Source organism: Megascapheus bottae, chromosome 26 (assembly GCF_031878675.1).
Source record: "Megascapheus bottae isolate mThoBot1 chromosome 26, mThoBot2.hap1, whole genome shotgun sequence".
In the NCBI taxonomy this organism is placed as follows: domain Eukaryota; kingdom Metazoa; phylum Chordata; class Mammalia; order Rodentia; family Geomyidae; genus Megascapheus; species Megascapheus bottae.
The window spans coordinates 12,622,234-12,646,260 of NC_143534.1; the positions used below are offsets into that span (position 1 = coordinate 12,622,234).

General features: G+C 38.7%; 1 protein-coding gene across 5 annotated transcripts in view; it reads right to left on the bottom strand.

The window, feature by feature from the left end:
• Window positions 1-343: 343 nt before the first annotated feature.
• Trdmt1 (tRNA aspartic acid methyltransferase 1) overlaps window positions 344-24,027 on the bottom strand; it is a 45,306-nt gene continuing 21,622 nt past the window's right edge. Inside the window, exons 6-12 of one of the 5 annotated variants that reach the window (XM_090318961.1) lie at window positions 22,048-22,117; window positions 20,509-20,592; window positions 17,799-18,142; window positions 15,799-15,856; window positions 13,987-14,116; window positions 8,079-8,201; window positions 344-1,738 (exon numbers count right to left, since the gene is read on the bottom strand). In XM_090318961.1, the coding sequence (XP_090175087.1) occupies window positions 8,101-8,201; window positions 13,987-14,116; window positions 15,799-15,856; window positions 17,799-18,142; window positions 20,509-20,592; window positions 22,048-22,117 (787 nt within the window). In that variant the 3' untranslated portion in view covers window positions 344-1,738; window positions 8,079-8,100. Of the gene's footprint in view, window positions 1,739-4,403; window positions 4,961-5,585; window positions 8,202-13,986; window positions 14,117-15,791; window positions 15,857-17,798; window positions 18,143-20,508; window positions 20,593-22,047; window positions 22,118-24,027 lie in introns of those variants that run through there. The other 4 variants (XM_090318960.1, XM_090318963.1, XM_090318959.1 and 1 more) reach the window with 4 other exon arrangements.

A 24,027-nucleotide genomic window follows, 5' to 3' on the forward strand; every position in this document is an offset into this window, starting at 1 on the left:
CTTTTTCTGTGTATGTGGTACCAAGAAATTGAACCCATGGGTCCATGTATGGTAGGCAAGCACTCTACCATTAGGCTATACTCCTGCTCCTATTTATTTTTTAATTAAATTAAATGTTTTGCCAGTCTTGGGGTTTGAATGTAGGGCTTGGGTTCTATCCCTGAGCCTCTTTATGCTCAAGGGCAGCACTCTACCACTTAAACCACAGCACCACTTCTGGCCTTTTCTGCTTATGTGGTACTGAGGAATTGATCCCAGGGCTTGCTTCATGCATGCTAGGCAAGCGCTCTACCAGTAAGCCACATTTCCAGCTCTTGTTTAGATTTTTGACATGCTAAACAAGTTATCCAAGTTGAAAATGTCCTATACATGAATATGTATGAATGAAATTCTGGAATAGAATTTTCCAAACATTTCAAATCTTAATTATCTGGGTATCATCAGCAAAAGAGGGGAGCATTTTAGTGAAGGATGAGGATCTGGGAAAAGCTGCTTAGACACTAAGGGCAGAGAGACTCACAAAAAGAATCTTCAGGAAGAATCCAACTCTAAACACCCCCTTCCTTCCTCTTCTTTAGGTGATCTCATCTGATTATAGAGGCAAGGTAGCTAAACAACCATGTGTACTCATAATATCAATCTTCTGTGATATGAATAGCTACAGAAATGTAAACAAAAAATGGAGTAAGTACTTGAAGGAAGCAATAAGTTGTATGCTATTCAAGGAAAGGAATAAGAGCACTGAAAGACTGTAAAAAATAATCCTACTCTGGGTGCAGGTGGCTCATGTTTGCCATTCTAGCTACTCAGGAGGCTGAGATCTGAGGGTCAAGGTTCAAAGCCAGCCCAGGGACAAAAGGACCTGAGACTTTTATTTCCAATTAACCACTAGAAAATGGGAAGTAGGGTTCTGGCTCAAGGGGTAGGGTGGTAGCCTTGACCTGAAGGGCTTAGGGACAACACCCAGGCCCAGGGGTAGGGCAATACTCTTGAGTTAAAGAGTTCTGGGACAGCACCCAGGCCCAGGGTTCAAGCTTCATGACTGACAAAAATAATAACAATAAATAAAAACAAAAACTATTTTTATAAATTTGTGGGTTATTTTACAGTTGGAAATCAAAATTTTCAGATGAAATAAGAAAGTCCTTTAACAGAAAACATCATATCGGATTAAATGTATACATCAGAATACTCATAAAATTCTTATGTCCTATGCTATCTGCCTGAATTTCTAAAAGTTATTTCATAAAATACACTATCAAGGAACTTCCTCTGATTATAAATGAGGCTGAAATTTTGAAACCTGACCTACATATATGGTTTGCTGAGTCTCTGGTCAACACCCCAGGCTATCTCTTTCCTGAAGCTGATGGTGAGTTTCAAAAGACCCCCACCATTCTGCTTGGATGGAAACTGTGAAAGGTCAGCTTCAGGAATGTACAGGAAAAACAAACTTTCCTCCTAGAGGTTAGATTGCCTAACAGCCTCAGTTCTTCTGCCTATCACGAAGATGTTGAAATTCTGCGTGCCATGCTGCTGATTCCACTTCAACAGCAAAGACGGAACCTGACAGGATGTTGGAAAGAATTCACCTGCACGTGACTGGTCCCTGTTCCGTGAGTTTCAACTTAACACTGAGGCTACTGAGATGTCAGTGGAAATTTTCTTCAAATGTTCACAGGATCTTTGTAGAATGTACTTGAAGGTTATCTTGCTTTAATTTTTTTTGTGGAATTACCTAGAACAAATTGATAACAGATTAAGAAAATTAAACTTGGAAAACTAAGATAAAAAAATAAAGATGTACAGTCCTGGGCATTATCCAAAAGATTATATGACAGGACACAATAAAGACACCTGCACATTCATGTTAACTGCAGCACTGCTCACCACAGACAAGATGTGGAAATAGCTCAGATATCCTACAATAGTCACATGCTCCACATATATATATGTATATATATATATACATATATATATGTATATATATCCAAGCACAGGAGTGCGATCCTATGGTGTGAACACTTTGAACAAATAAGTTTAACAAATGCATAAAGGAAGTGGAAACAGTTTGAATAAGAGGGGCTGGTGAAAGGGGATAGATGAATGGAAAAGAAAATGGGATGAATACAGTCACAATACTGAAAATTCCATAAGTGTAAAATGAAGCAGGAAATGTGACAGGACTGAGAATAGGGAAGGGGTAAAGTGGTAAGAGGATGGAAAGGATAACTCCAGCCAAGATGCATTGGACAGAAAAATGGATATGTTAAACTAAAAACCCATGTACAATTATTTGAAAATAACCCAAAAAGAAAAAAAAAAGAGGCAGGGAAGTAGTACATGTGTTGGTTGTATAAACATTTGAAGACCATAAATATCATGAGTAAAATGCTCCCACCCAGCTCTGGTGGCTTAACGCCTGTCATCCTACTTACTCAGGAGGCTGAGATCTGAGGATCAAGGTTCAAAGGTAGCCTGGGCACTAAGGTCTATGAGATTCTTATCTGATTAACCACCAGAAAACCAGAAGTGGTGGTGCTGTGGCTCAAAGTGGTAGAGCTCCAACCTTAAGCTGAAGAGCTCAGGCACAGATAGCACCCAGAGTTGAAGCCCCACAACTGACAACAACAACAAAAAAAAGTTCCTAAGAAAAAATTTTAATGGGAAGTGGGTCTTGGCTAAAGGTGAGGGTGGTGGTTGTGGGGCTTAAACTCTGGGGTTCGGCGCCGTCCCTGAGCTCTTTAATCTAAGGCTAGAGCTCTACCATTTTCAGCCACAGCACCACTTCTGGTTTTCTGGTGGTAAATTGGAGACAAGAGTCTCAGGGACTTTAATGCCCGGGCTGGCTTTGAACAGTGAGCTTCAGGTCTCAGCCTCGTGAGAAGCTAGGAGTACAGGTGAGCATCCAGTGCCAGATACTTCCTAAAATCTTAATGCCATATTACATGCCTCAGAAGATAATGGCTATTTTTGTTTATTTTGACCACTTTTTTTTTCTTTTCTTTTTTGGAACTGGGGATCAAACCCAGGACACTGCACTTGCTAGCACTTTGCCACTGAGCTCAGAGCTTGGGCACTGTTCCTGAGCTTCTTTTACTCAAGATAGCACTCTACCACTTGAACCATAGTGCCACTTGCAGCTTTTTCTGTTTATGTGGTACTGGGGAAATTGAATGCAGGACTTCATGTAAGCATTTTATCTAAGCCATGTTCCCAGCCCTTCCTGGAAATCTTAAAGAGAAAATCTGAGAGACTAGGAAACAAAGATATTTTTAAGAAATGGAAACTCAAATCTTCCTACCAAAGGAGTGACAAGAGGGAAAGTGGCCCATGCAAAGGTGCCTCTGCCGGTCTGGAACACATGCTAAAGCCTTGGCCCCGTAGTAATATAGCTGAGGGCTATTACTGGATGACAGGCCATATGCCCTGTTGGATCTCTGGGTAGATAAGAAGACTGAAAAGTAGGCCAGAAGATATCCATCAAGACAGTGATAGATGATGGTACACAGGACAACTGGGCAGTCAATGTTGACAGAGGAAAAGATTAACTAGTACAAAGAGGTCCAAAGGTCACATCTTAAAATTTTACATAATCTGAGTTTAATCAAAGGCTTTGAGAAAACTGCTGAGCTATATGAGCCTCACTCAAAGTCCAAAGCTAGTAAGTTAAGTCAACGTCTTAGGTGGTGGCCTAAAATAGTTTCAAGCTTAAGAGCAAACTACACCTTAAACTTCTCTTTTGCACCAAGGATCGAAAGCACAGTAGAGGACATGTCCCCTTCCTCTTCTCCCTGCTTCCCTAGCTGTAACCCTATCCCAGTTAAATTTTTGTACAAGAACAAAGCAACTCAGGAAAGCACCCTTTACTTAAGTCAACGTGAGCATAGAACTGGGTCCTTACACTGTGCTAGTCTTAGAACCCTCTTGATTCTAAATTGTTATTGAAACAGTATCCAGAGTCACTTCAGTTTAAGTGATGGTGTAATAACTGGTCTGTGGAATGCATCTTACAGTGAATTCTTGATGATGGAAGAACCATAGTTATACCTTGATTCTATATGAACATGGCTAGAATGGAGCCAGTTCCATTTATCCCCTCTTCACCCCCAGCCCAGTCATTTGGCTTTACTGCCTGCCATTAACAATGGCCAGGCTCTGACTGTCTCCCTGTTACTCCAGTACAACTGTTATTCTCCAATGTAATTGTTAATTCATTATTTATTTATTTATTTATTTTGTCGGTCATGGGGCTTGTCCACGAGCTCTTCAGCTCAAGGCTACCACCCTACCCTTTGAGCCACAGTGCCACTTCCACTTTTCTAGAGATAAGAGTCTCACAGCCTTTAGTGCCGGGGCTGGCTTTGAGCCACAATCCTCAGATCTCAGCCTCCTAAGTAGCTAGGATTACAGGTGTGAGCTACTGGGCCCGGCTTATCTTTATTCATTAGCTTTTATGGTGGTTTGTGTGTCTGTCTGTATGTACGTGTGTATATATATCTGTGTGTCCTAGTCCTTGGACTTGAATTTCGGGCGTAGGTGCTGTTCCTGAGATTTTTTTTTTCCAAAGTCAGGTCAGTGTTTTACCACTTGAGCCACAGTTCCAGTTCTGGATTTTTGGTGTTTAATTGGAGGTATGAGTTTCATGGGATCTCCTTCTCTGGCTGGCTTTGAGTCACCATCCTCAAATTTCAGTTTCCTGAGTAGCTAGTATTACAGGCCCGAGCTAACTGTGCCAACCAAGTTTTGGGCTCTTAAACACACTAACATTATGAAGGTAATACGTAATACATACCTTAAAATTATCTACTAAGTCCTTTTAAAAGGTGATAGAAAAAGGAGAATGAAAAATCCTTTTGTTTTGAATGTAAAGATTTTGCTATGTATAGTTCTCTTGAAAAGTAGAAGCTGGCTGTTGCTTCTCAGGCACAGAGGGGGAGGGTCCTCGTTCAAGGCAAGTCTAGATAAAGGAGGCTTTATTAGAAAAACAAGCTTAGGTTTGGTGATATACATGCATAATCTCAGCTATACAGGAAGTAGAAATAAAATAGAGGTCAGAGGCCAACCCTGGGCAAAATCACAAGATCTTACCTGAAATGGAACTAAAGCTATAGGGCTGAGATGTGGTTCAAGGAGAATCTAAACATCCCCTTCTCCCAGAAGAGGCAGTAATTTCCAGCATACTGAATAATTGTGGAAGTTCAAATATCAAAATTCAGGGGTGGGACTGTGGCTTAGTGGTACATTGTTTCCCTGGCATGCATGGGTTATATTTCTCAGTACCACATTAAAAAAAAAAAAAAAGCTGGAAGTGGTGCTGTGGCTCAAGTGGTAGAGTGTTTCCTTGATCAAAAGAAGCTCAGGGAGCCAGGAGCATGGCCTAGTGGTAGAGTGTTTGCCTAGCATGCATGAAGCTCTAGGTTTGATTCCCTGGTACCACGTAAACAGAAAAAGCCAGAAGGGATGCTGTGGCTCAAGTTGTAGCCTTAAGAAAGCCCAAGGACAGAGCCGAGGCCCAGAGGTCAACCCCCCAGGATGGACAAAGAAAAAAAAAAAGAGAAAAAAGAAAAAAGAAGAAGCTCAGGGAAAGTGCCCAGGACTTGAGTTCAAGTGCCAGGACTAGCAAATAAATAAATAAATATGCATGTATGTATATATATATTTAAATATATAAGAAAGCAGAATTTTCCATTGCAAGTATCCTGTGTATTTATCAGCAATATGTAGCATTTAATTTAAATGATACTTTCAATTATACATATATATAAATTATGTATTATGTATGTATGTAATATATCTGCTAAATATATCTTCATTAACATGTGAGTTTTATGCATGCTATGCATATTTGTAAATATGACTTAAGAACAGAAATCACCATCTCCCTGTGGATACACATGTTTTTTTCCAGTCCTGGGGCTTGAACTCAGGGCCTGGGCACTGTCCTTGGACACTTTTGCTCAAAGCTAGCATTCTGCTACTGAGTCATAGTGCCACTTCTGGTGTTTTTTGTGTATATGGTTCTGGGGAATCGAACCCAGGGCTTCGTGCATGCTAGGCTATCACTAGGCCACACTGCCAGACCCACATATTTCAATCATTTAAAATTATAAGCTACTTCTCCTTCTAATTTGAAAGCAAACATCTTCACAGACATTTATTGTTTCCAGTTGGTGCACTGGAACTCAGACCTTGTTATAATATTGTGTAATGAGGTATCAGATGTTTTAATTACAACCTAACTATAATATAGCATAATTATAGTTAGACTATAAACCATTTTATTGATGAACAATCTTTCAGCAGTGATAAAAGAAATCCTATGTAAAAGCATGCCAGATTGTTTGGTGAAATTTATGAGACTCGTAATATAGTTTATCTTTAAACACATAGACAAAGTGGAGCTAGGAATTGATAATACATGAGAGCCGGTCTATAACTTTGGTAGGCCCTTATCTATATATAAATAGAAATGGAAGTGGACTATGATTTGTTAAATTTCAGCACAACACACACAATGTAAAAGTCATCATTTTGAGTAGTTGTAAGTGTGCAGTCCAATGCCATAAAGAACACTCACAGATTGGTGCCGTCATTGCCCCACCCATCTCCAGAACTTTCTCATTACCCCAGAAAAATCTCAGCCAGTAAAGGCCACTCTTCTGTCCCTCCTCCCACCTCTGGAAGCCACTATCCTACATATCTCTTTGGTGATGTGCCACAATGTCTCCAGGCACAAGCTGTCACGGCTACTCTCATGGCTACTCGCTGCCTCTCCACTGTATGTGTGCCCGGCGTCTGCCTGCCCACTGGTCTGTGACGGGATGTGCACTTGGGGCGCAAAGACTTTGGCGTATTGTGACTCATGCTCCCATGAACACGAGTGCCCATCTGAGCTTGAGTCCTTGCCTTTAGTTCTCTAGAATGTGGGCTCAAAGGTGGCACTGCTGGATAGTTAATTTTCTGAGAGACTTCCACACTATTTTCCAAAGCACTGTACCATCCTTCACTTCCATACACAATGCAGGAGGGCTGCATTTTGCCACATAAAAATGGTTTTTGTTCTCATAACAATACAAATAAAAACTTCATGATGTAATTTCTAATCTGGTTTCTTTACACATTTTTTAAATCATTTTTAGTACTGAAGTAAAAAAAAAATCAAGATTTATAATGTAAGACTTGGTCTGAATAGAAATCCTAGTTCCTGAAAGTGTTTCGCTAAGGAGAGTGTGAAAAAGCTAAAAGTTATGGAAGTTAATTCAGAGTATATTTCACTACAAGTGGAAACAAGCATCATAAAGAATGGGGTCAGAGAACTGTTTACCTGTTTACTTCCTAAAATCTTTTTTTTTTTTTCTATCCATTGTGAGACTTGAACTTGGCCTGGGCAGTGTGCCTGACCTCTTCAGCTCAAGGCTACTGTGCTATTGCTTTAAGGCATAGCTCCACTTCTGATTTTCTGGTGGTTAACTGGAGATAAGAGTCTCACAGTTCCAAACAGCAATCCTCAGACCTCAGCCTCCTGAATAGTTAGGATTATAGGCATGAGTCACAAGTATCATATTATATGCCTTAGAAGCTAATGGTGGGGAAGTGAATTCAAAAGCTAAGAAGGCAAAAGCCAGTTCAGATCAAAGCTCTGATAACTTCAAGAAGGTTCATGTAAAAGGAGAAGGGACATTGGGTTTTGACCTGAAAAGATAACTAGCTTATATATGCCTATATTTTCTGAGGTCTACTGATAGAGACTATAAAAATTAAACATACTATGCTGTTTTGATGATAATTTTATCTAAAATGTATGCATTTGTTTAGATTAAATTTGCTTATACTAGATATCAAGGTATTTCACATACATATTTAAGTTTCATATAAAATATATATTCTTCATAAAGCAAAACAGTAATTACTTCTTTACAAAATATAGTAACAGATTTAATAGGCTCCAAATTTCTTACCAAGGAAATATAATATTATTATAATATATATAATATAATATTTCATTGAATTTTAATCAGAATTAGCTCAAAACACAATTTCAGAATTACTGCCTGGAAGTAAAGGAATATCGGGACCTTTGGTTCAGGTAGTTCAGAATTATTCACATAGGATCTTGATTAGTTTAGCTACAACATGCACATTGAGACTATTTCCAAGTAGACGGTAACGCTGCTTCGTTGTTATCTTCTCAGGAAATCCTAGAAAAGAGAGGTAACAATTTTAATACAGTCACTTACAATTCTAATTCTCAGAGGTAAAAGGGATCTTTTCGTAAGCACTCAATGTTCATCCTCGGTCATATGCCTCGAGGATGAGTCAGTCAGTGAGGACTGCGTGACACTGAATGAAGGACTCTACTTATCTTTGTCCATCTAAGTCCTCTATGGCTCACACAATGATGAAAGTGACTGAAGAAACATGTTTCAGAATGGACCCTTTTTGTTAAGAGACATAGGACCATACACCTCTCAAAGCCTCCATGAAGGTTTTTTACTAAATGAGAATTTGGAAACCAAAATATTAGATAGCAGATTATACTTTCTACAGAATGAGAAACATATAAATATCACACAATATTACGTAGTATCATATGATAGTCTTTGTGTAGACCTGCGTCCACAGTAAATACACTGTAGAAAACAATGGCTACCATTTTGATAAGCTGTTTCTTGTTTGTTTTTGTTTTTGCCAGTCCTGGGGACTAAACTCAGTGCCTGAGTTTGGGCTTTCCGTAAGGCTAGACAGAGCTCTACCATTTGAGCCATAGCACCACTTCGGCTTTTCTATGTATGTAGTAGCAAGGAATCAAACCCGGGTCTTCATGCATGCTAGGAAAGCACTCTACCACTAGGCCAAACTCCCAGCCCCAAGCTGTTTCTTTTACTTATTCAACCTTTAAAATAAAGGTTTTAGCAAGGGTTTTAGTATACCAGTGTTAAAGTACAAAGAAATAGAAGAGAGAAATATTGTCTGCTCTCTTGGAGGAAATGGAGGTTAGACTACAAAATTCAATTGGGTAATTTTTAACACAGAGTATTTTAAACACTCTATTAATTCTGGAACAGTTTCATTATCTCAAAAAGAAAACTGGTACTGTGAGTAGAGATGGGAGGGACATGTGGGAAGAAGTACAGGAGAGGGTGGCATTGTCTAAAAAGAAATGTACTCTACTTGACTTATATAACTGTAACCCCTCTGCACCTCACCTTTATAATCACAATAAAATAATTTCTCAAAAGCTCCCCATTTTACCTCCTCACCCTCTAAACCACAAATCTACTTTTTCTATCTATGGATCTGTTTGTTTTGAACATTTCATATCTAGCTTCTTGAATGTGTGTTTTTCAAGGTTTCTTTGCATTGTTGTATATATGAATACTTACTTTCATACCTGAATAATATTCTAAGGATAGAACACATTTTAATTGGGATGTTTGTACTTTGGACTATGATAAATAATGTTTCGGTGCACATTCCTGTGTATGCTTCTGTGTAGACACTGGCTTTCAATTTGTGGAATACAAATCTTGGAGTGAAACTTAATAGCCCTATTAAATATCTCTATGTTTAATATTTGTGGAAATATTATTTTCTATTAACAGTTTTATGAGCTTTAATTTCTCCGGTTTTGCTGATTCTGTGCTTTTTTTTCCCAGTCATCTGAGTGGGTAAGAAGTCATTTTCATTGTAATTTGACTTATATTTCCTCTAGAAGTATCTTTTCATGTTCTCATTAGTTATTTGTCTATCTTCTTCAGAGAAATGCACATTAAATTTCTATGTATGGGGGGGTCGGGGAGAGAAATGGGAGTAAACATGGGAAGAGGTTACAATGTTCAACAAGAAAGGTACTCACGACCTAACAACTGTATAACTGTAACCCCTCTATACATCACTGATAATAAATAAAATAAAAAAAATCTGTATACATTGTAAAGCTGGATTATTTTTTGTTGTTGTTGAGTTATAAGAGCTCTTTTAATATTCAGAATACAAGTCTCTCTGGCTTGTTTTTCATACTATGTTTCTACAAATTGATTTTCTTGTATTGTATTTCTCTTCATATTCAGAACACTTTGACATAACAATTAATTGAAGAAAAAACAAACTAGTTATTGAAATGAGGGAAATACTTAAAGAGTATTAAAGAATAGTAAAATTTTACCTGTTTGGAAAAACCAAAAGGTAGAACTATGATGTTGAAAAACCAAAAGATAGAGCTATAGTAAAGTTGCTTCATTAATGTGGGATCTAACCTAACCAAAATAGTGGTTACTATCATATAGCTGGCATTTGTAATCAAATGTAAAGTGATTATAAAGTGTATGTCCTAAAAATCAATGTGTCACAGGCAAGCATACTATGTATCTCAAGAGTTATTTAGTTGGAAATTGACATAAGTACAGGAGTATTTACAAAAGAGCTTTTAGACTATCCTAAGGATAACTTTTTGTAGTATGAAGATTGCATTGAAGGGCCAGATGCCAGTGGCTCACACCTTTAATCCTAACTATTTAGAAGGCTAAGATCTGAGGAGTGTGGTATGAAGCCAGCCTGGGTTAGAAAGTTAATGAGATTTTTTTTTTAATCTGTCATGGGGCTTGAATTCTGCTTATTATTCAAAAGGCTAAGATCTGAGGATTGTGGTATGAAGCCAGCCTGGATTAGAAAGTTAGTGAGATTTTTTTTTGGTCTGTCATGCAGCTTGAACTCTGGGCCTGGGCATTGTCTCCGAGCTGTTCAGCTCAAGGCTACCGTCTTATCCCTTGAGTGATACACCACTTTTGGTTTTCTAGTGGTTAATTGGAGATAAGAGTCCCATGGATTTTTAGTGCCTGGGCTGGCTTTGAGCCGCAATCTTCAGATCTCAGCCTCCTGAGTATCTAGGATTACAGGAGATTCTTACCTTCAATTAACCACCAAAAGAATTGGAAGTGGAGCTGTGACTCAAGTGGTAGAGGGCTAGTTTAGGGACAAAGGCTCAGGGACAACATTGGACCCATGATCAAGCCCCAGGATTGGCACAAAAAAGAAAAAAAAAGAAAAAAGAAACAAAAGATTACTTTGAAGAGAAGGAAAAGTTTGGGAACAAATGAGATTTTTAAAAATTATGTGTGTGGGTCAGGAGCATAGTGTAGTGGTAGAGTGCTTGACTAGCATGCACAAAGCCCTGGGTTCAACTGTTCAGTACCATATACCCAGAAAAAGTGGGAAGTTGCACTGTGGCTCAAGTGGTAGAGTGATATCTTGAGAAAGCCAAAGGACAGTGCCCAGGCCTTGAATTCAAGTCTCAGAACTGGCAAAAAAAAAAAGAAAAGGCTTATGTATATCTAAATATACTTTATATACTGATATAAAAGTTTAAACTTGGGGGGAAAATACATTCATTTTTAACTTCAAAGGAGAGAGACTTTTAAAACTTAAGATAAATACAATAATCCTTGAAAAGAAAAAAATAACATGAATTAACAAAGTCAAAACAGTAGCTCCCATCTGGTGTATGAAGATCAGGTCTCTCTCAAGGTCAAGAGGGTAGAGGTGAGGTCCTATCCAGTGAGCAGAGGTTAGGTCCCCTCTCTTCCAAAGCCTGCTGCCTCAGTAGTGAATGCTGTTGGTCACAAAGAATCAGGACACAATGTACACAGAAATTGATGCTTATCTGTCATTGCCAGTGGACAAATATCAAACCATGTTTATTTTGGGACCCAGAGCCTATAACTTTGAAAACATACATGAAGTGTTCAGGGGAAGAATCAGGGCAAACTGTCCATACAAACACAGCACATAAAGATTCAGTAACTTAAAAGTCTCTTTTCTCATATATATTATATTCAGAGAATACAAAAAATTCTACTTGAATGTGCCTAAATTTTTTTAAAAATGAGAAAAATATCAAGTTATAAAGTATCTATCATTTAAAAATAAACACAACACAAATCTTGTATTATCTCAAATATCATGTGGACATCTATAATATACTAACTCACTAAACTTTCACAACCCTATGAAATTAGTACTACAATTTTTCCCCTTTTGCAAATGAGTAAATTAAGACAGGTTGAAGCCCATTCTGACTGTCTCCTCTGTCTGTACTCTTCACCAAGTCTCAGGATAATCAAAGTGATTGTAACTCCTGGAATAAATGATACTGAAGGGAGACTTCCTTTTCATTAAATAATTACTGTTTTTTTTTTCCTCTCAAGTGGTAGGTGAAGTATTTCTGATTGTTCAAAAAGGAAGAAACATAATCACTAGGAAAGTAACTGGAAATTAGAATCAAGTCCAACTCTCAGTTCCTTGTGCTGTGATGTTCTCACTAACTCTGACATAAACCAAGACAAGGAAAGTCTGTGTTTTTCTTCAATAATACTCCCCAAGATATTTGGGACTGAATGAGATCATCAAAGGTGGGAGGGGGAGTAGAAAAGAAAGCTGGTTGCTGGGACTATATTCAGAGAATCATCTACCAAGGGAGTGGTTAAATTATATTGTGTTTTTTTTCTAATGTACAAAAAGAATGTGTTCTAAAGCCTCAAAGGTAAATCTACACAATCCTTTTCACCCATTATTTAAGAATGCTACGGTGTTCATGTTACACTAGCATTGAATTTAGCAAAGTTTTGCTTTACTACATTCAACTTCCCAGTCAAGTTCTCAAAGGTGCATTTCTTTCTCCTGCAGCTATAAACGCCTGTTCTCCCTCCTTCTGCCTATTTATTAGCTGGGCACGGAGATGGCACAGTCCCAGACTTCCTCACAGGGGAGAGCAGGGCCAGCAATGGAGTCAGGAAGAGGGGGCTGGGCTGCAGATCGCAGGCCAGGACAGTGTGCCCAAACCCCTAATGGTAAAAACTCCTGGGCTTCTTGAACTGCCCATGGAGTTGGGACTTTATTTTCTAGAGCTCTCTTTGTTTTTGTTCTTCAGGCACCCTGCTGAAGATTTCCTAATCTTTAGTCAAGGCTGGTTTCAGTGGCTTTGATTTATCTTTTTCTTTCCTTTAGAAACTCCTTCTTAGACTGCCTCTCTGCTTTCTCTTTTCTCCATATAATTAACCCTTACAGGAAGACAGAGGCATACAACAGATAAGAATGGATCTCGGGGCCCGGAGTTTGGCCTAGTGATTAAAGTGTTTGCCTAGCATGCATGAAGACCCAGGTTCAATTCCTCGGTACCACATACATAGAAAAAAGCCAGAAGTGGTGCTGAGGCTCAAGTGGGAGAAAGTCCAAGGACAGTGCTCAGGCCCTGAGCTCAAGCCCAGGACTGGCAAAAAAAAAAAAGAAATGATTTTAAAAAAAAAAAAGAATGGATCTCTGCAGGAAGAGAATAAATAGAAATAAACCTTCCTATCCCAATACAAGAAAATTCCTCAACTGAACTGCCTGTCAATTTTTCCATATTAAGAAGCCATTGGAAACATGCTTTCACAAGTGAGCGGTTACTAGGTTAAGAACAAATGCAGGAGCTGCTGATCTGTGCCTCCTGCCTGGTAAACTGACACACTAGTGGGCTCAGAAGGGAATGGAGTGAGGCATTAGGGAAAGGGAACAGAGAGGAAGAAACCCCCCAAATGGTGCCATCAGAGAACGATGACAGCTTCCTGAATCAACCTATCTGGGCAATAGCTTATTTATGAAATATGTGTGGTCTCTGATAAAATTTGGGGAGCTTGCCTGACATTAGTGGCTCACACCTATAATCCGAGCTATTCAGGAGGCTGTGATCTGAAGGTCATGGTTCAAAGCCAGACCAGGCAGGAAAGTCCACGAGACTCTTCTCACTAATAAACTACTCAGAAAAAGCCAGAAGTGGTGCTATAACTCAAGTGATAGAGCACTGGCCTTGAACACAAAGAGGGTCAGGGATGGGCACAGGCCCTGAGTTCAAGCCCAGCCCTGGCAAAAAAAAAGAAGAGAAAAAAGAAGAAAAAAATCTGGGACCTTTAACAAATGAAAGCTGTGATATGCATGAATCCCACATACCGAAATCTGGAGGAAACCCAAGAAGATTTGCTATTTCTTTAGGAGTGAAATATCGTAGTTTAAGCATCGCCAGTTTTGTTAGCTTTTCTTCTTCTGGCAAACTGGTAAGGGAATTGTAGATATTCTCAATCTGTGAAATCAATCAATCAGTCAATATAAAATAACAGGGAAAAAGGTAAATGCAAACCAAATTTGTTAAGATCAAATTTCCAAAGGTGACAGTTTAAAAATGTTGGGTGTGTTCTCTGTTATATCACATGGCAATATAATAAGAGAAATGTCTCCCTACAACAAATTACATAATTGGTTCCATAATGATTACATAGATTTTGAGAAAGAAAAAAGCTAGAAGTAGAGGCTTAACTGAATTTGTAGAGCCTCAGCCATGAACAAGAAAGATGAACAGAGCACAGGCTCTGAATTCAACCAATACCCAAAAAGGAAAAAAAGAAACAAAGAAAAGACTAACACTGAACACTTTAGGTATTTCTCAGTTCATCTGTCATTTTTAATCCTTAAAATTAATCATAATTCATAATAATAAAAACAATATAGAATGAAAAGTAAGAAAGTGAGTGAGGTCAATAAACAAAGTGAACTTCATAAGCTAACATTAAAAGTTTATTGTTTATAAATCAATTTCATCCAGTTAACATACTGTCTTACAAATGAAGAAAATATACTAAATATGACTTCTCAAATCTAAGCATTCATTTAGCATTCTATATTTACTATAAATAAATTCTACCAAGAATTTAAATCAGTATAAAGGAACATAATTTCTCCTGACACTGGAATTGTTTTTTTTTAAAAAAGCTATAATACTTTCTGTATACCAAGTTAATATTAAACCATGACATCGTGAAGAAGCCACAGCAAAAGGATAAATGTGCTTTGCCAGAACATATATATTTTGCCAAAAAAGTTCGAAAGTATGTGCTATAAAAAAACATATATTAAGGCTGGGAGTTTGGTCTAGTAGTAGAGTACCTGCCTTACATGCATGAAAACCCAGGTTCAATTCCTCAGTACCACATACACAGGAAAAAGCCAAAAGTGATGCTGTAGCTAAAGTGGTAGAGCTCTATGAGAAAATCCAAGGACAGTGCTCAGGCCTTGAGCCCAAGTCCAGGACATGGCAAAAAAAAAAAAAAAAAAAAAAATCTTTCTGTAAACTTTTAGAGTACTAATGACTGCAGGTTAAACTTCAGTTTGCTATTTAAGTAATAAAAAGAAATGTAAAATAGACACAACAGTAAAAATTAGAGCCAGGCAGCCAGGCACCGGTGGCTCATGCCTGTAATCCTAGCTACTCAGGAGGCTGAGATCTAAGGATCATGGTTTGAGACCAGCCTGAGCAAGAAACAGTATGAGACTCATTTCTAGTTAACCACCAGAAAACTAGAAGTGGTGCTTTTGCTTCAAATGGTAGAGTGATGGCCTTGAGGTGAATTACTCAGGGACAGTGTGCAGGCCCAAAGTTCAAGCCCCACAACAGACCAAAAATAAATAAATAAATAAATAAATAAACAAACAAACAAACAAACAAATAAAATTAGAAAAGTATAAAACATTCCAAATGCAAAATTCACACACAGCAATGTAAGTTACTTGAAAGTTAAGAAATATGTACAAGTATATATCTAAGTATATGTGTACATATTTATATACATAAGTATACATACACATATACTTAGAATATATGTATATGCATATGTACACATTCCTAGTGGAATATTTTAAATTATTTTAATATTCTCAAGTTAAGTATTAAACATAAAATTGCTTGAAAGCTTTAAACATACATGGTACCTGCACATCCTCTGAAGTCTGTAACACAGATCCTGTCCCTTCAATGTAGGTTCCATAACTGGAAAGTTAACATGAATGTTATTCAGTACGTGATCTATCTGGTAATGCGAGATTTCTTACAGATTTCTTGAATGACTCAATATACACAACCTTCTGAAATATCCTCGCTGGATGTCTGATAAATATTCATATGAAGTGAAAAATGACTAGGTAAAAGACATTCTATTTAACTTATCAGAAAAAAATGTGGCAGTCTTTGAGTTACATAAATACTACTCAATTATATATTGTTATGGTTTTCTGTCAAATACCATCTGTAATAAATTTCACTGGAGTATCTTTTATAGTGATAGGATATTTAATACTAACAAGTCTGCCATATTAAAGGCTAAAAGTGAAAAATAGATTGCTATTTTGTTTACTGATAGCTGAGCAATCATTTCTTCTCAGGACCCCAAATCCTGCTAATGCCAGAGAAACAAGGTCCCCTAAGACATCTAAAACTTATTTTTACTGTAGATTGTGTGGTTTGAACGCTGGGCCTGGGCACTGTCCCTGAGCTCTTCAGCTCAAAGCTGGTGCCCTACCCCTTGAGTCACAGCATCACTTCTGGCTTTTTCTCTTTATGTGGTACTGAGGAACCCAGGGCTTCATGTATGCTAGCAAGCACTCTGCCACTAAGCCACATTCCCAGCCCAGTATTATTTTTTTCACAATAGAATATAAAATATAAATGCCCTGAGTTCAAGCTCCAAAACTGGCACCCTGCCCCCCGCCACTCGCACACAAAGAAATATGTGGGCATTCACTACACTAGAATGTACTTCTTTAATAAAGTTTGTTTTATACCATTTTCATAATTACAAAATAATTTCAAGGCTGTTTTTTTAATCACAAAATTGATAAGTCTTCTTTTATGATAGTCCTAAACAGTCCTATTGAACTTGGTAACATCTGGGAGAGATCATCTAAGATAATGTGAAGCAATAAATTCTTTTATCATACAATTCCTAAGTAATGAGGCCAAATGGCTTTCATAAAACAGTCTGGGTATTAAGACAAAACTTTCCTGAAAAGGTCCAATTTGCCTCTTCATTCTACTTAAAAAAAAAAAAAAAAAAAATTGAGGGCCAGGAGTGTGGTGGCCTAGTGGTAGAGTGCTTGCCTACCATGCACAAAATCCTGAAAAAGCTATAAATGGTACTGTGGCTCAAGTAGTAGAGTGCTAGCCTTGAGAAAGCTCAAGGACAGTGCCAGGTCCTGAGTTCTAGCCCCAAGACTGGAAACAAAAAGAGACAGAGAGAGAGAGAGAGAGAGACACTGAGACAGAGACAGATGTAGGGAGAGGCCAGCAGTTTACCCTAATGCCTGCAGATAATTCATTTCTTTAGGTAATCATTTATTTTATTTTATTTATTTATTTATTTTTGCCAGTCCTGGGCTCAGGGCCTAAGCACTGTCCTTGGACTTCTTTCAGGGCTAGCGCTCTACCACTTGAGCCATAGCACCACTTCTGGCTTTTTGCTATGTATGTGGGTACCGAGGAATTGAACCCGGGTCTTCGTGCATGCTAGGCAAGCACTCTACCACTAGGCCAAACTCCCGGCCCGAGGTAATCATTTAATTGCTTCTTAATACATTAATCATGAGAGTGGACATAACTCTCTTAGGCTTAATGTGTCAAGAAAGAGAGGTGCTAAAAATGAGCAGTTCACAAGCTAGAGAGGCCATGCTTATACCACAGCACTAAACTCCCATGAAGGTCACTGAATAATGCCCTTGTCTTTTATGAACTCATTTGTGGGTGGCACACATCATGTCCTGCCAGAGGAATTTTTGTCGTGTTCTCTGCTCTGGCAGCAAGCAGCCAATTGGGGGGGGGACTCATTCTGGCATAAATATTTTATGAAACATGCATTGTTTTCAGGAGAACTAAAAGAATAGCTATTCAAACTTGGTTAGTTGGGATAAAAGTCAAGTGGAACCTCTTGAAAACCTACCCTTTGGTAAAGCATGTGGATCTTCTACAAGCAGGGCTGACAATATCCAGTAGAAGGGAGTACCGTAGCAATGACCTCGCTGGTAACAAGTACTGACTCATATCAACGTCATCTTCAAGAAAATCTTTTAGCATTCTCACAGAGAGATCACTGTTCTGTTGGTATTTTCTGTCAATTTCTTCAGCTGTTTCAAGCTTATAAAGAATGCTATCCTTTCCAGAACAGTGTGTGTTAGTTTCCAAGCAAGTATTAGCTTTGATCTTTATTTCTTCAATTTTCTTTTTTATATCTACTGCATATTTTTGTGTATGCTCACATTCCATTTTGGGAAACTCCATTAGTACCTGGCATTAAGCAAAAATATAAAAATTGACAAAAATTACATCAGAAATAAAATGTTAAATTAATAACATCCAATAAACATTATGTAAAATCTCTTTAGTTCTTTATAATGGCTGCCATTAAAAGTCAGAAATCGTATTCTACTTGTATTTGTACAAGGTATTATAAGTAATTAATCATATACCTATACTGCTATAAGGCTACAGAATATTTACTCTGTAGAATTGTCTTCTGTATTTATTAATTTAAAACATTTACCAAAGTAACAGGAAGTATATATTAAATACAAATACAGCATCACAATTGGAAAAAGAGTTTAGAAAGCAATATTAACATTTCAAAGCCTGAATTTGGGGTAATGGTTTGCCATCTTCCTTTCATTAAAAAAGAAATACTGGAACATACTCATGATCCAAAAGAAAATTAGTAATTAAAAAAATAAAATCACTTTTGATCATGCAAAGTTATTTCTGCTCATGAGGCCTTAAGGAAAAATATTTCTATGAAACTCATAACCTTGTACCAAGTCCTATTATATGAAAGAAAAAAGTCATGCATTTTTAATGAGTGAGCCTTTCTGAATATCCCTTATAGACTGTTTCTGGAACTGAATACTAGGGAAGGAAGCTAAGTTAGATATTGTAGATAGGTGATTCAAATGACAACCCTTCCACTACTTGTAGGGCATGGCTTTGCATAGTTACGGGTGATTATGGACCATTTTCTTGAACCACAATGAATTTCACATTAACCACCCTCATTTCTTTTTTCTTTTTTTTGCCAGTCCTGGAGCATGAACTCAGGACTTGAGCACTGTCCTTGGGCTTTCCTCAAAGCTAGCACTTTACCAGTTGAGCCACAGCACCATTTGGCTTTTCTATGTATGTGGTACAGAGGAATTGAACCTGGGTCTTCATGCATGCTAGGCAAGCACTCTACCACTAGGCCAAACTCCAGTCCCCTCAATTTTTCTTCTCTTTTTCCTTCTTCCCTTCCTTCCTTCCTTCCTTCCTTCCTTCCTTCCTTCCTTCCCTCCCTCCCTCCATCTCTCCTTCCTTCCTCTTTTTCTCCCCCCTCTCTGTCTCTCTCTGCCTCTCTCTCTCTGCCTCTCTCTCTCTGCCCCCCTCTCTCTCTCTCTCTCTCTCTCTCTCTCTCTCTCTCTCTCTCTCTCTCTCTCTCTCTCTCCATCTCCGTCTCTCTCTCTCCGTCTCTCTGTCTCTCTCTCTGTCTCTCTCTCTGTCTGTCTCTGTCTCTCTCTCTCTCTCTCTGTCTCTCTCTGTCTCTCTCTCTCTCTGTCTCTCTCTCTCTCTGTCTCTCTGTCTCTCTCTCTCTCTCTCTCTCTCTCTCTCTCTCTCTCTCTCTCTCTCTCTCTCTCTCTCTCTCTCTCTCTCTCTCTCTCTCTCTGTCAGCTGTGAGGCTTGAACTCAGTGCCTGGGTACTATTCCTGAGTTCTTTTGCTCACTTTGAGCCACAGTGCCACTTCTAGTTTTACAGTATTTAATTGGAAATAAGAGTCTCACAGGCTGGGCTGGCTTTGAAACTTGATCCTCAGATCTCAGCCTCCTGAATAGGTGTGAGCTATTGGTGCCCCACCCTGCCCCCACTTTTCACCATAGTGCATAAAGCTGCTCACATAATTAGACTCCTATATATATATATATATATATATATATAACAAATGAGTATTTAACTCTCACTTACACAAATTTTTACTAGATTTTAATCAATTAGGCTAATAGTATTGGCTTTAAAGAAAATGCAGCGGGCGTGGTAGCTCATGTCTGTACTCCTAGCTGAGGATCCAGGAGGCTGAGATCTGAGGATCACAGTTCAAAGCCAGCCTAGCACTAAAGAACGTGAGACATTCATCTCACTTATCTCACGTGGGCTGTGGCTCAAGGGTAGGTAGGGCAATAGCCTTGTGCTGAAGCGCCCAGGCCCAGAGTTCGAACTCCATGACACACAAAAAAGAAAAAAAAAAGAAAAAAGAAAATGCAACCAATGTGTTAAACTACTCTTAAGCTATTCTGGGGAAAGTATTTATTTTAACATAAATAACCAATGGTTTTAATTCAGAAGCCAAAATAATAAACAAAAAGTCAATAGTCAGAAGGGAAACAGACTAATGGTGACATTTTTTTTATTGTAACATTCCTATTAAAAATACATTTTGTGTGGGTTGGTTTTGTTTAAAGTAAAAATGGCTTCAGGAGAGGAAAAGGCCTTAAAGATGGACGTGGAGCAGTGGTCTATACTACAGAACACAGGATATGCAGCCCTACACAGAGAGGTTCTTGAAAACGAATTAGCAGACTGACATGTGCGCACAACAAATGAAGAGCAAGAACAACAGCAGCAGTAATGGTACCTGACCAGGGGCTTGAAAAGGTAACGGTTCTGACTGAAGCGCTGCAATGAGGAAATACCTTAGCCTTGAATTTGGAATGCCAAGCTATAAATAGAGTAGAGCAGTTAGTCAGGAGTCCAACTTAAAAGAGATCTGTACAAACTTAACAACTACTATAAAAACTCCCACACAGATATCTAGATCTTGCAGACACACAAAATCAGCTGCTTGCTGATTTTGGAGGCCTTCGTTCAAGCAATTGTAAAAACTACTAAACTGCTGTTCTGTACCTTTATTTGAATAGATTACATGTGGTAATCATATGTTTATGAATAATTCTCATTTTATATTTCCCAAGTAAAAAGGAATAGAGATATTTTTACATTCATCCTTGCCAATACATTAAGCATTAAAAAATTACATTCAAATTTTTAGTCATTTATTGCTGTATTTAAAGGAAGAACAATATTTTAAAAATAAAAAGGCAATAAATATGAAATATATTTTAAGAAATCAGACATACTGCTAATATCTATAGTTTACTGTACATCTAATTTTTTTTTGTGGGTCATGGGGCTTGAATTCTGGGTCTGGGCACTGTCTCTGAGCTCTTCAGCTCAAGACTACCACCCTACCCTTGAGCCAAGCCACACTTCCCATTTTCTAGAGGTTAATTGGAGATAAGAGTCTCAGGTCCTTTTGTGCCCGGGCACAAATTTTTGGTCTTAGGAACCAAAAATTTGGTGCAAATCCAAACAAAAGTAATAAATCTGATAGTGTTTTCTTTCATATCTGTATTTATCATTTTACTAAAATCCTTAGTAATAAATCTTATGAATAAACAAAATCAAAACTACCCTACCCCTGGACCTGGGCATTGTCCCTGAGCTCTTAGCACAAGGCTACTATCCTACCCTTGAACCATAGCTCCATTTCCCATTTTCTTTTCTTTCCTTTCTTTCTCTGTCTCTGTCTCTGTCTCTGTCTCTGTCTCTGTCTCTGTCTCTGTCTCTCTCTCTTTCTTTCTTTCTTTGTGAGTTATGGGGCTGGAACTTGCCCTGGGCCTGGGCCCTGTCCCTGAGCTCTTCAGCTCACGGCTACCGCCCTGTTTTGGATTAAAGCACTATACTTCATAGATTTTCAAAACATAATGACATTTTCTGAAAGAAAAATACATTTTATGAGCTTCAAACCATACATTTTTCCATCAGATATGTACAAAAAAAGCTACATGCACATACTAAATTCTGTAGGAAGTAAGACTCATGTCTAAATTTCAGGACACAAAATATTATTAGAAACAGCTGTTTAAATTGTTATTTATTTATTTATCTATTTATTTATATTGCCAGTCCTCAGGGGCTGGCACTGTCCTTGAGCTTTCTCAAGGCTAGCCCTCTACCGCTTGAGCAGGAGTGCTACTTCTGCCTGTTTCTAAGTATGTGATACTGCAGAACCCAACCCAGGGCTTCATGCATGCTAGATGAGCACTCTACCAGTAGGCCACACTCCGGGGCCCTAAATTGCAACTTATATAATGGTTTTTAATGTGGTACCTACAGAGGTTGGAGATAACAGAAATTCTTGGTATTGAAAGCCACAATTTTCTATTGTTTGTATCAATAGATCCCTGAAATGAAAAGAGAGAAGAGAGAGAGAGAAAGAGAGAGAGAGAGAGAGAAACTTTAACTCTTCACTCGGAAATGGGGTTCTTATAGTAAATAATAAGCAAAAAACTTTACCCACAAGTAAAACTGCTAACTGCACAACAAGCTGTTTAGAAAGACAATGCTCTTAATTCTTTACTAAAGCAGGTCTATTCGTCAAAAATCACATTTATTGTGTGTAGTGCCAGTACTGAGGCTCGAACTTGGGGCCTTAAACTCACAGGAGTGCTCTACCACTTGAAATACCCCTCCTATTCTTGCTTTTTGCTATGTAACTGGCAATAGGAGATTCAAGAATGTTTCCACCCTAGCTGGCCCCAAACTGCCATCCTCACATCCCAGGCTGCCCTCAGATCTCAGCCTCTTGAGTAACTAGGATTATAGCCATGAGCCACCCTTGCTAGGCCAAAGATCACATTTTAATAAACATATAGGCAATTCTGTCATAAGTAAATGAAAGTACCAGATAATGTACTCATATAAGTGAAAACTCAAATTGCTAACCAATGATAATGAATCTGCCAAGGGGATGGGAATGACAGCTGTACAGCAGATCACATAGAAAACCCTCAGTGAATGGCAGGAGTTACAGACAGAAGCATTAGGTCAGTCTTTTCCCTAAGGTACCATCTGACTGAACCCAGATATGGGACTGCTTCTTGGAATGTAGAGGCAGACAGATCCCACCAACACGATCATCTGTTCTCCCTCTCCCTTCCTCCCTCCCTCCCTCCCTCTCTCTCTCTCTCTCCCTCCCTACCTCCCCCCCCACCTCTCTCTCTTTTTCTTTTTTCTTTTTTTTTTTTGCCAGTCCTGGGCTTGAGCTCAGGGCCTGAGCACTGTCCTTGGACTTTCTCAAGGCTAGAGCTCTACCACTTGAGCCTCAGCACCACTTCTGGCTTTTTTCTATGTATGTGGTACCGAGGAATCGAACCTGGGTCTTCATGCATGCTGGGCAAGCACTTTAACCACTAGGCCAAACTCCCGGCCCCTCTCTTTTTCTGTTTATGTGGTACTGAGGAATCAAACCCAGGGCTTCATGCGTGCTAGGCACTCTACCCCTAAGTCACATTCCCAGTCCCCAAAGGAGGATACTCTTAGGAAAAGATCACAGAGGTTCAACAGCTGTGGGCATATGATCATATAAAATGATACTTAGTGGTCTACGGCCATACCACCCTGAATGCACCCGATCTCGTCTAATAAAATGATACTTAGTGAAATGAACTCCAAGAAACAGAAACAAGAGGTTTTATGTTAATCAGAACATTTCGACTTCAAAAGAGATATCAAAGCCAGGTGCTGGGGCTCACACCTGTAATCCTAGCTACTCGGGAGACTGAGATTGAGATTCAAGCCAACCAGGGCAAGAAAGTCCTTGAGGCTCTTATCTCTAATTAATCACCAGAAAACTGGAAGTGACACTGTGGGTCAAAGTGGTAGAGCACTATCCTTGAGCTGAAGACCTCAGAGACAGTGCTTAGGCCCAGAGTTCAAGCCCCACAACTGACCAAGGGAAAAAAAAAAAAGAGGGGCCGCGAGTTTGGCCTAGTGGTAGAGTGCTTGCCTAGCATTCACGAAGACCCGGGTTCAATTCCTCGGTACCCCACATACATAGCAAAAAGCCGGAAGTGGTGCTGAGGCTCAAGTGGTAGAGCTCTAGCCTTGAGAAAGCCCAAGGACAGTGCTCAAGCCCTGAGCCCAAGCCCAGGACTGGCAAAAAAAAAAAAAGAGAGAGAGGCACTAGCGAAAATGACTAAAACTAAGAGAATTCTAGAAATATCATTTGTACAAAAAGTATAATATTTCAAAATGGGAGAGAATAGTAGAGTCTAACTTTGCAATGTTTTAATTAGTCAAAATCAATTACTAA